Here is a 12,382-nt window from a genome sequence, read left to right as displayed (position 1 = left end):
AGGTAAATGGGTGACTGTTAGGAGAGGGAAGGGAGGACATCAGATAGTGGAGAGCACACCCGTGGCAGTCCTCCTCAACAGTAAGTACTCCATTTTGAACACTGTTGGGGGGGAGTGACCCACGTGGGGGCAGCAACGACAGTTGTGCCTCTGGCACTGAGTCTGGCCCTGTGGCTCAGAAGGATTTCAAAGGTACACTTAATGTCAGAGAACTATATACAGTATACATCCTGAAATGCTTTCTCTTTGCAACCATCCTCGAAACAGAGAAGTCCCCCCAACGAATGAATGACAGTTAAATGTTAGAACCCCAAAGGGTAGGGAACTGAAAAGGATGGCAGCAGTGACAGGGGACTCTATAGTCAGGGGCACAGATGAGTGATTTTGTGGATGTGAAGAAGAAACACAGATGGTAGTTTGCCTCCCAGGTGCCAGAGTCCGTGATGTTTCTGAACGCATCCACAATACCCTGAAAAGGGAGGGTGAGCAGTCAAAAATCGTGATACATATTGGTACCAACGACATAGGAAGGAAAAAGGAGGAGATTCTGAAAAAAGAATTGAGTTAGGTAGGAAGCTGAGAAGCAGGACCTCCAAGGTAGTAATCTTGGGATTACTGCCTGAGCCATGCGACAACGTGTATAGGAATAGGAATAAGTCACAGATAAATGCATGGCTGAAGACTTGGAACATCAGGCAGAGATTCAGACTTCTGGAATATTGGGGCCTCTTCTGAGGTAGGTAGGACCTGTACAAAAGGGATACGTTGCAGTTGAATCTGAGGGAGGCCAATATTCTTACGGGCAGTTTTACCAGAGCTGTTTGGAATAATCTAAAATAATATGGGAGGGGGATGGGAACTAGTTTGATAGAGGGAGAATGAGCCAGCTGGCTTACATGTAGATCGTGGATGTAACATGAACGTAAGGAAGGATAAGCCAATGAGTGGGTACAAATGCAGACAGAGCAAAGTGTTAAATTGTACCATAGAGGCAAAATTCAAAAGGGTGAAGAATGAAGGACTGAAGGTGCTGTATTTAAATGCGCATAGCTTTCAATGTAAGATGGACGAACTCATGGCGCAATTACAGATTGGTCAGTATGTTGTTGTGGGCATCACGGAGTCGTGGCTGAAAGGAGACCATAGTTAGGAGCTAAATATTAATGGATATACTTTGTATCAAAAGGACAGGCAGGAAGGCATAGGCAGTGGTGTGGTTCTGTTGGTAAGAGATGGAATTACATCTTTAGAAAGAGGTGACATGGGGTCAGAGAATGTTGAATCTTTGTGGATTGAGTTTAGAAACTGAAAGTTATAAAAATCATTATGGGAATCATACATAGGTCTCCAAAATAGTAGCCAAGGTGTGGAGTTGAGATTGCAAAGGCAGCTGGAAAAGGCATGGCACAATTGTAATGGGGACCTTCAATATGCAGGGAGATTGGGAAAATCAGCTTGGTGTCAGATCACAAGAGAGGGGATTTGTAAATTGCCTATAGTGACTTTTAGAGCAGTTTGTGCTTGAGCCTACTCGGGGAAAGGCTGTCTTAGATTGGGTGTTGTGTAATTACCCAGATCGCATAAGGGAGCTGAATGTAAAGGAACCTGTAAGAGACAGTGATCATAATATTCATACTGCAATTTGAGAAGCAGAAGCACAAGTCACAAAAATCAGTATTGCAATGGAATAAAGGCAATTACAGAGGCATGAGAGAGGACTTTGGCCAGGGGGATTGGAGGAGGATACTGGCGGGGATGAAAGCAGAGCAGAGATGGCTGGCATTTCTGGGAATAGTTCATGAGGCACAGGATAGGTATATTCCACAGAAGAAGTTATTCTCAAATGACAGGGGTAGACAATCGTGACTGACAAGGGAATTAAGGACTATAAGAAGGGAAAAAAATGAAATATAAGGGAAAACTAGCCAATAATATAAAGCAGAATACCAAAAGTTTTTTTTCAGTTGTATAAAGAGTGAAAGGGAGCTGAGAGTTAGTACTGAACCATTGGAAAATGATGCTGGTGAGGTAGTAATGGGGGAAAAGAAATGACAGATGAACTTAATGGATACTTCGCATCTGTCTTCATTGTGGAAGACACTAGCAGTGTGCCAGAGGTCCAAGAGTGACAGGGAGCAGGAATGAGTTCCATTGCTATTACAAAGGAAAAAGTACTAGGCATACTCAAAGGTCTTAAGGTGGATAAGTCACCTGGACCACATGAACTACATCCTAGTCCTGCGGGAGTTTGCTGAAGATATAACGGATGCATTAGTCATGATCTTTCAAAAAGCACTTGATTCTGGCATGAGCCTGGAGGACTGGAAGACTGCAAATGTCACTCCACTCTTTAAGAAGGGAGGAAGGCAAAAGAAAGGAAATCATAGGCCAGTTAGCCTAGCCAAAGGTTGGGAAAGTGTTGGAGTCTATTATTATGGATGATGATTCGGGGTACTTGGAGAGTAATGATAAAATAAGTCAACGTTAGCATGGTTTCTGCAAAAGGAAATCCTGTCCGAAAAAATCTGTTAGAGTTCTTCGAGGAAGTAACAAGTAGGGTGAACAAAGGAGAAGCAATGGATATCATTTACTTGGATTTTCAGAAGGCATTTGATAAGGTACTACTCATTAGGCTGCTTAACAAGATAAAATCCTATGACTTTACAAGAAAGATATTGGCATAGATAGCAGAATGGCTGACAGCAGGGGGCAGTGAGTAAGAATAAAAGGGGCCTTTTTTGGTTAGCTGCTAGTGACTTCTGGTGTTCCTCAGGAATCAATATGGGGCTGCTACTTTTCAATGTCAATGATTTGGATAATAGAATTGATGACATTGTAGCAACATTTGTGGATGATACAAAGACAGGTGGAGGGGTAGGTTGTGCTGAGGAAGCAATGCAATTGCAGCAGGACTTAGACAAATTGGAAGATCGGAATTTAGAAGAATGCAGGAGGATCTCATTGAAATCTACCGAATGTTGAAAGGAGTAGATAGGATGGATGCAGAGAGGATGTTTCCTCTGGTGGCAGTATTCAGAATTAGAGGGCACAGCCACAAAACTGAGGGGCAACCTTTTAGTACAGAGGTAAAGATTTTTTTTTTAGCCAGAGAGTAGTGAATCTGTGGAATGCTCTGCCACAGACTGCGGTGGAGGCCAAGTCCATGGACATATTTAAGGCAGAAGTTGATCCTTTCCTGATCAGTCAGAGCATCAAAGGATATGTCAAGAAGGCAGGTGGGATCTGGGATCAGCCGTGATGAAATGGCAGAGCAGACTTGATGTGCTCAATGGTCTGATTCTGCTCCTGTGTCTTATGGCCTTATGGTTTTTAATTCCCTGGAACATTCTCATTAACCCCCTCTCCAATGACAGCATATTCTTTCTTAGATAAGGGTCCCAAATCTGCTCACAATACTCCCAGTGTCATCTGACCAATGATTTTCAAGAATCAGCATTCCATCCTTAATTTTATATCAGAATCGGGTTTCATATCACCAGCATATATTGTGAAAATTATCAAGTTTATGGCAGCACTACAATGAAATGCATGATAAATATAGAGGCAAAAATGGAATTGAATTAACTATACACAGTGCCTAGAAAGTTATTAACCCCCTTGGAAGTATTCATGCTTTATCGTTTTACTACATTGAATCACAATGCATTCAATTCGGCTTTTTTGACACTGACCAACAGAAAAAGACTCTTTCATGTCAAAGTGATAACAGATCTCTACAAAGAGATCTAATTTAATTACAAGCATTGAAACAAGTATGAAACCCAAATTAATTGTTTGCATAAGTATTCACCCCCTTTAATATGACATACCAATCATCACTGGTGCACCCGTTTGGTTTCAGAAGTCACATAATTAGTTAAATAGAGATCACCTGTGTGTAGTCAAGGTGTTCCAATTGATTGCAGTAAATCAATTTACTGGCTGGAACGTCCAGCTGCTGGTGAGTCAGTATCCTGGCAAAAGCTACAGAAGCTGAAAGGAAGGACCTCCAGGGTAGCAATCTTGGGATTGCTGCCTTTGCTATGTGCTAGCAAGTGAAAGAATAGCATGAACAGGCATATTAATGTGTGGCTAAGAGACTGGTTTAGGGGGCAGAGATTCAGATTGCTGGATCATTGGGGCCTCTTCTGGGGGAGGTATGACCTGTACGAAAAAGACAGGTTACACCTGAACCCAAAGGGGTCCAATATCCTAGCGGGCACTTTTAATAGAGCTGTTAGGGAGGGCTTAAACTAATTTGGCAGGGCGATGAGAATGGAGGGATAGGGCTAAGGAAGGGGAAAACAGAAATAAATCAAAGATAGCATGCAACAGAGATGATAGAAAGAAAAGGCAGGAGATGAGGTTTAAAGCCAGTGGGATGTTACAGGGCAAGATAGAGGTGTGGTGCAGTTAAAACAGAAAGCGACAAATATTGGACTGAGAGTGTTGTATTTGAATGCATGCATCATAAGGGATAAAATGGATGATTTTGAAATTCAGGTACAGATTGGCAAATATGATGATGTGGCCATCTTTGAAACTTGGCTAAAGATTGGCTGTCATTGGGAGCTGAATGTCCAAGGATATATGGTATATCGGAAAGATGGGTTGGTAGACAGAGGGGGTGGTGTGGCGCTGTGTATAAGAAGTAATATTAAATCAGTGGAAAGAGAAGACTCTGTGGATTGAGTTAAGAAATGGCAAGGTTAAAAGGACCTCAATGACAGTTGTAAACAGGCCTCAAAACTGCAGCCATGATGTGGATTACAACTTACAGCAGGAGATGGAAAAGGCATGTCAGAAGGGCAACGTCATGATAATCGTTGGGGATTTTAACATGAAAGTGGATTGGGAAAACCAGGTTAGTACTGGACCTCAAGAAAGAGAATTTGTAGAATGTCTAAGGGATGGCTTTTTGGAACAGCTTGTTGTTGAGCCCACTAGGGGATGGGCTGTGCTGGATTGAGTGTTGTGCAATGATCCAGAGGTGATAAGAGAGCTTAAGGTTAAGGGACCCTTAGGGAATAGTGAGCACAATATGATCAAGTTTGCATTGAAATCTGAGAGTGAAAAAATAAATTCCAACGTATCGGTATTTCAGTGAAATAAAGGAAATTACAATGGCATGAGAGGGGAATTTGCTGAAGTTGACTGGAAAGGGACATTTGCAGGAAGGATGGCAAAGCAGCAATGGCTGGTGTTTCTGTGAAAACCGAGGGAAATAAAAGACAGATATATTCCAAATAAGAAGAAATTTTCAAAGGGAGGAAGGACACTATCATGGCTGACAAGTGAAGTCAGAGTGAAAGTAAAAGCAAATGAGAGGGCATAAAAGGAAGCCAGAGCTATTGGGAAGATAGCGGATTGGGGAGCTTTTAAAAACATGGAAACTAAGAAAGTAAACTAAGAAAGTCATTTGGAAGGAAAAGATGAATTGTGAGAGGAAGCTGGTGACTAATGTCAAAGAAGATACTAAAAGTGGGGTCTGGCCAAGGTCTTAAATAGCTGCAAATCAATCCCACAATTGATGAATGCCAACACACCATACACCTTTGAGTGTCCTGTGGACATGGACCCCAGGATCTCTCAGATCTTCCACTCTGCCAAGAGTCCTATCATTAATACTATATTCTGTCTTCAAATTTGACTTACCAAAATGAATCACTTGACACTTATCTGGGTTGAGCTCCATCTGCCACTTCTCAGCCCAGTTCTGCATCCCATTGATGTCTCCCTGTAACCTCCCAACAACCATCCAGATTATCTACAACACCACCAACCTTTGTGTCATTGTGAAACTTACTAACCCACCCTTCTACTTCTTCATCCAGGTCATTTATAAAAATCAGGGAGAGGTCCCAGAACAGATCCCTGCGGAACATCTCTGGTCACCGTCTTCCATGCAGATATGAACCATCTATAACCATCCTTTGCCTTCTGTGGGCAAGCCAATTCTGGATCCACAAAGCAAAGTCTCCTTGGATCCCATGCCTTCTTACTTTCTGAATGGGCCTGCAGGGAGAAACTCATCAAAAGCCTTAATGCACTAAGATGGTACCACAATATTAATATGCAGCAGCCTCTCCGGACTCTGGATTGGGGATTGCCAAATGTTACGTGGATTTTCTGGTGTAGTCTGCTTTGTTATATGCTTTGTGATATCATTCTGGAGGAACGTTGTCTCATTTTTTAACTGCATTGCATTTGTGGTTTCTATTAGACAATAAATTGAATCTGAATCTGCTCTACCTTCATCTATGTGATTTGTTACATCCTTAAAGAATTCAATCAGGCTCACAAAGCATGACCTGCCCTTGACAAAGCCATGCTAATCAGATTATGTCTCTCCAAATTCTCATCATTTCTGCCTCTCAAGACCTTCTCCAACAACTTGCCCACCACTGAAGTCAGACTCACTGGTCTATAATTTCCTGGGTTATCTCTATAAAGGTAGTCAAATCTCCATGGCCTGACCATTGAGTATACTGTATATCCAAACACACCATTGGAAGCTAGTAAAGGAACGCAGGAGCACTGGCTGAGATATTTGCATCATCATTAGCCACAGTAGACTGGAGGCCTTCAACTGTTGTGCCTATTTCTAAGAAAAGTGGCAAAGTAAAACCTAGGAACTATAGACCAGCAAGTCTAATATCTGTGATAAGCAAGTTATTGGAGAGGATTCTGAGGGATAAGATATACATACATCTGAAAACACAAGGGTTGATTTGGGGTCATCAACATGGCTTTGGGCATGGGAGATCATACTTTACAAACTTGATTGAGTTGACCAAGAAAGTTGGTGATGGTAGGACAGTATACACGGTTTATATAGACTTCAGTATGACACTTGATAAGATTCCACATGGTCAGCTGATTTGGAAGGTTAGATCACATGGAATTAAAGGAGAGCTGGAATACTGGGTACACAATTGGCTTGATGAAAGAACGTAGAGGGTGATGGTGGAAAATTGTTTCTTGGACTGGAGACGTGAATAGTGGTGTGCTTTGTGGTTTGCTGCTGGCCCATTGTTGTCGTCTAAATATACAATTTAGATAAAACGTATAGGATATGATAAGTAAAATTGCACTAATGACATGAAGATAGATGGTATAGTGGACAATAAGATCATCAAAAGTTACAGGTGGATTTTGATCAGTTGAGTAAGTGGGCTGAGGAATAGCAAATGAAGCTTAATTAGGATAAATGCAAGGTGTTGCATTTGTAAAGTCAAATCTAGGTAGAATTTTCCACAGTGAATAGCATGGCCCTAGAGAGTATTGTAGGGAGCTTAAGGTAAAGGATGCTTTATGAGGCAATGGTCATAATATGATAGAATTCACCAAGCAGAATGAAAGAGAGGAGCTGGCCAAAGTAGATTGTAAGGGGACCCTAGCAGGGATGATGGCAGAAAAACAATGGCTGGATTCGTGGGAAGCTAGGAGATTGGGAAGCTTTTAAAAGCAAACAGAAGCAACTAAACAAGCAATACAGAAAGAAAAGTTAAAGGCAATCTAACCAATGCTATAAAATAGGATACCAAAAGTTGATTTCCCCCCAATACAAAAAGAGTAAAAGAGTAACTGATATCAGAATGCTGGAGAATGAAGCTAGAAGATTAGTAATGGGGGTTCAAAGAAATGACGGACAAAGTTAATAAGTACTTCCTGTCAGTCTTCACTGTGGAAAGGACTAGCAGCATGCTAGAGATTCAGTAGGGAGTAAAAGTGAGTGTAGTTGCAATCATGAAGGAGAAAATGCTTGGGAAATCTGAAGGTAGATATGCCACCGAAACCAGATGGACTACAGTCCGGGGTCCTGAAAGGGGTAGCTGAAGAATTTGTGGTGGCCTTAGTAGTAACCTTCAAGGAACTCTGGAATGGTTCCACAGGACTGGAAAATTATAAATGTCACTCCACTCTTTAAGAATGGAGGGAGGTAAAAGACAGAAAATTATAGCAAAGTTAGCCCGACTTCTGTGATTGGGAATATGTTGGAGTCTATTATTAAGGAAGAGGTTTCTGGGTATTTAGAAGCACATGATAAAACAAATCAAAATCTGCATGGTTTCCTTAAGGGGGAAATATTGCCTGACAAATATGTTGGAATTCTCTGAGGCAGGCAGGCTAGACAAATGAAAGTTGGTGGATGTTGTTTACTTGGCTTTTCAGAAGGACTTTGACGAGGTACTACACATAAGGCTGCTAATTAAGATAATGACATCTCTATAGTGCACCAGTCTTGATTGTCAGTGAGATGGAGATTTTTTTTTCCAATCCACTCAGGTCAAGGTCTTCCTGTATTCTAGTCCTCTTGAAATGAATGCTAACAACAGTGTATCTGCCTTCCTTACCGCTGTCTCAATGTGCAGTGTCAATTCCTTTAGGGAATTCTTGCATGAGGAATGCAAGTTTCTTTGCACTTCTGATTTCTGAATATTCACCTCATTTAGAAAATACTCCATGCCTTTATTCTTCCTAACAAAGTGTATGACCATCCATCTCCCTACACTACATTGCATGTGCCACCACTTTGCTCATTCTCCTAATCTGTAATTTTGCAGACTTCCAGCTTCCTCAACACTACCTGCTCTGTCACCGATCTTGGTATCATCTGTAAACTTGGCCAGAAAGCTATCAACTCCTTCATCCAAATCATTGAGATTTAACGTGGAAAGGAGAAGTTCAAATACTGACTCCTGTGGAGTACCACTAGTCACCATTAGCCACCACATACAAAACACGGGATGAACTCAGCGGGTCAGGCAATATCCAGGGAAATGAATAAACAGTCAACGTTTCAGGTTGAAGCCCTTCATCACGGCTGGAAAAGAAGGGGGAAGAAGCTGGAATAAGATGATGGGGGAAAGGAAATAATTTCTCATCACCTTGGCTGTACATTCATTTTGATATTTTGGGCCTTATGATTTCTGACAGGAAGAGGAAAACAAATTATTCTGTATCTTTTTGGAATACATTTAAACATACTGGTCACGGAGAGAGAATTCTGCTCGGGATTGCTAGCTCTTTTTATAATGTATTAATGAGCTAATTGGTCATTGTTAATTGATGTCAACATTGAGAATTTGGAGCCAAATAGCAGTACAAACAGGAAGTTATGCATTCCAGTGTGACCACAAAAATTCTGTTATGTCTGTAAAAACAGATTAAATAGATCAATTTATTAAATTTTTTTTGGACTATGGTATACACACCAAAACAGTGCAAACAGAATAAAGACTGGCCCAACAACTAAACAGGTTGTTTTGCTGGAATTCTAAATATAACTAATAATTTTAAATTCACACATAACTAATGTGTTTTCCCATCTAATCAAGGAATCATGAAATTTCCATAGTTGTAATAATTTCCACGTTCCTACTTGGAAGGCACAGCATGCACCATCTAACTAGAAAATAGCAGATTTCTGCAATGCCCCAAAAAAACAAACACTGTAGATAAATATATTTTTTATTTAAAAATCAAAGGAACAGTAAAATTGAGTAGGCTACATATGTTAGAGTAATTTTGAAAGCACATGTCACACCAAATACAAATGGTTTCCATTTATTTTAGCATAAATAACTTTAGTGTAACATTTGTGAATAAGGCAAAATTTGTACGTTTTACCCAAAGCATGTTCACCAATTTACAAAAGAAAAGGTTTGTGACATTAACGTAAAGAACATTAATACTCAGTGGCAAAGACAATCAGCTTAGGATATTAAGCTACAAAAAGTACAGTAGACATGAATGATTAAACATGGTTTTGAGCACAAGATGTTAAGATAGCTGAGGTAATAAATACAGATTGAGGCACATGCAAGCGGAGTTCATCTGTAAGAAGCAACTCAATCGATTCATTTGTTTTTGGCAGACACAGGCTTCCGGCTTATCTTCTTAGACTTATCATTATTCTTCTTTGGAGGTTCAGGATTTGCTTGCATGTGTCTACCATAAAGGCTGTAAGGGAAAGAAACAAGTCAGTAGTAAAATTTGCAATGTTTAAAAAAGACATAATTAAACTGAACTAGAGAGATAGAATGGCCATTTGCCAGTAAGCCCATGGGGTTAATAAAGTGACAGAGAGAAATAGTGCCAGAGCCTCCTAGGCTATTTCAATGTGATTGATAGCTTGGAGATAGCTACACAGCCATCAATGCCACATTAATAAATACTGCCGATTAAATGTTGACAAAGTATCCTGTGATTTAGGAGGTTGGAGCGCTATAGACCTCAAATGATTATTTAAAGATTTAACAAAATTGGCTAGGTTCCTACTGTGACTTAATTACAAATGGTTAAAAGATAAGTAAAGTGCACCACAAACCAATAAACAACCTTAGAAAATAAAAGCATTTATAATCAGCACATAATAGTAAAAACAGCAACACATATCAGACTTATGCAATTAATTTAATTTATAAGCTTTGAAATTTACTCAAGATACTGTATCACCAAATATTTTGCATAAGCTTTTCCAAACTAAAGTTTAAATAAATATGTATTATTTTACCAATATAATAGTGGCATTATTTCAAGACCAATTTAAATATTTGTATTATGCTTTTTATTATTGATAAATTTTCAGATCAATTTGCATTGTACATAAAATATTTTTTGCAGATCTACAGCACAGTGAGATATTTGCATTTAGAGTAATGTTAATTTTATTCAGAATACAAACAAGTGCTGCTTGCTAATGTCAGTGGGGTAAAAAGATTGGAAGGTGGCAGTTGGAAAAAAAAATCTTAAAACATAATCAATTGGAAAAGTGCTCATTAAATTTTATCAGCCTACTAAAAACAATGCCCTAACTTAATAAAAACAGGCAGAGATGATAGCAGGGATATTAACTGAGGACTTTGGTTATGTATCAGAGGTCTAAGCTGTCATTGTATTGTACACAGTTCAGCAGGCACTGTCTCCAGAGACTGCAAGAATACAGCACAGTTAATAAATGCAGGAAGGATCAATATAAGAAGCTCACTGTTACCTTCGTAACACTGTTTTTACTTATAAAACACGACATTCACTTCAGAAGAATGTTACATTCATTAAAGCAGTAATTAAGCATTTCTTAGGTTAGCAATTTGTCACTAACACTATAAACTGCTAAGGAAACTGGAACTATAATTCTGACTTCATATATTTTCTTCAAAATTGGTGCTGAATGTGTACAGGTTTGGTGAGAACATCATGCAATTGGGGGAAAATGCATCAAATAATATTTCCCACTTTCCTTCTCTGCGCACCCCTCCCCCATCTCTTCCTGCACAAAACTTGCTGCAACCACACTGGATTGAAAGAATCACTGTGTTGAAAGATCACATAGTGGAATAACAGCACACACAGGAATTAGTTGGAAGCTACCACACTGACTGGAGCAACCAACTGAACAATGCCAAACATTATCAGAATAACCTGAGGAAAATGGGAAATACTGCATGCTCTTCATATTTATCTTAGAACCAGCTGAACCTGTAAGATCTGAAAGATTCGAAATTTGGCTCTCAATCTGAGTTAACTGATGGCAGATGATAGAGGGTTACTAGTGTACTTACTGTGCCATGGTTACAGAGGGGAAACTAAAGTATCAGCTTTCTTTCTCCCAACTATAACAGAAGCTGTTAGCGAACTGGATTTTAGGTGAAAATAAAATGCACATAGTTCTCAAATTCCCTTGCTGGAGCTGTCAACTCACAGTCACCACCTTGACTCACATATGAAAACAGACAGTGGACAATGTACTGGTAAGGTAACCAGTAACAATAGCACCATTCTCATAATCAGGTTTATAAAAGTACAATCACTTTGAGATCATGTCAATCTCAAGCAAACAGTCAGCCAGAAAGGGGAACAGGGCAAGGAGATGTGGGTTTATGAGATAAAAAAGGTAACGGTCGGTTATAAGCCTTTTATGATGTGAATATATATTAATACTACAGATCCGTCTCAACTCATCTTCTGCATCCATTCATTTTAAATTACAATAATTCACCACTTTCCCCTAATCCTACAACAAGAATCTTGCTTTCCAAGTTTTTTTTTAAATGAACTTTATACCTTAAACAAATAGAAATCAAAACAACTGGGGAAAAAAGTCAATGTTCTCTGTTAGTCTACAAATTAATTCTTCTCTACCACATGCAGCGTGCAACAACCAATTTAGACATTGAAGGCATTGGAGGTGCGATGGGAGAGGAAGATTTAGTTTCTTTGGACAAATTATTTCAGAAAAGAACAGTTTGGGAATTTTAAAATAAGAATGATTTTTGCAGGATCATTCTACATATCAAAGTTTACAGAAGTAAATTTAAAAAATAAAGCAATATAACCAATTTTAATTAAAATACTAAAAGATGAAATTTCCAAATGA

General features: G+C 39.4%; 1 protein-coding gene across 3 annotated transcripts in view; it reads right to left on the bottom strand.

Moving 5' to 3' along the window:
* Positions 1–9,456: 9,456 nt before the first annotated feature.
* rsu1 (Ras suppressor protein 1) overlaps positions 9,457–12,382 on the bottom strand; it is a 175,163-nt gene continuing 172,237 nt past the window's right edge. For all 3 annotated transcript variants that reach the window (XM_059972185.1, XM_059972186.1, XM_059972187.1), the window contains exon 9: positions 9,457–9,966. In XM_059972185.1, coding sequence (XP_059828168.1) covers positions 9,864–9,966 — 103 coding nt within the window. In that variant the 3' untranslated portion in view covers positions 9,457–9,863. The remainder of the gene's footprint in view (positions 9,967–12,382) is intronic.

The sequence above is a fragment of the Hypanus sabinus genome, chromosome 6 (assembly GCF_030144855.1).
Source record: "Hypanus sabinus isolate sHypSab1 chromosome 6, sHypSab1.hap1, whole genome shotgun sequence".
In the NCBI taxonomy this organism is placed as follows: Eukaryota; Metazoa; Chordata; class Chondrichthyes; order Myliobatiformes; family Dasyatidae; genus Hypanus; species Hypanus sabinus.
This window is presented reverse-complemented; position numbering and strand designations above follow the sequence as displayed.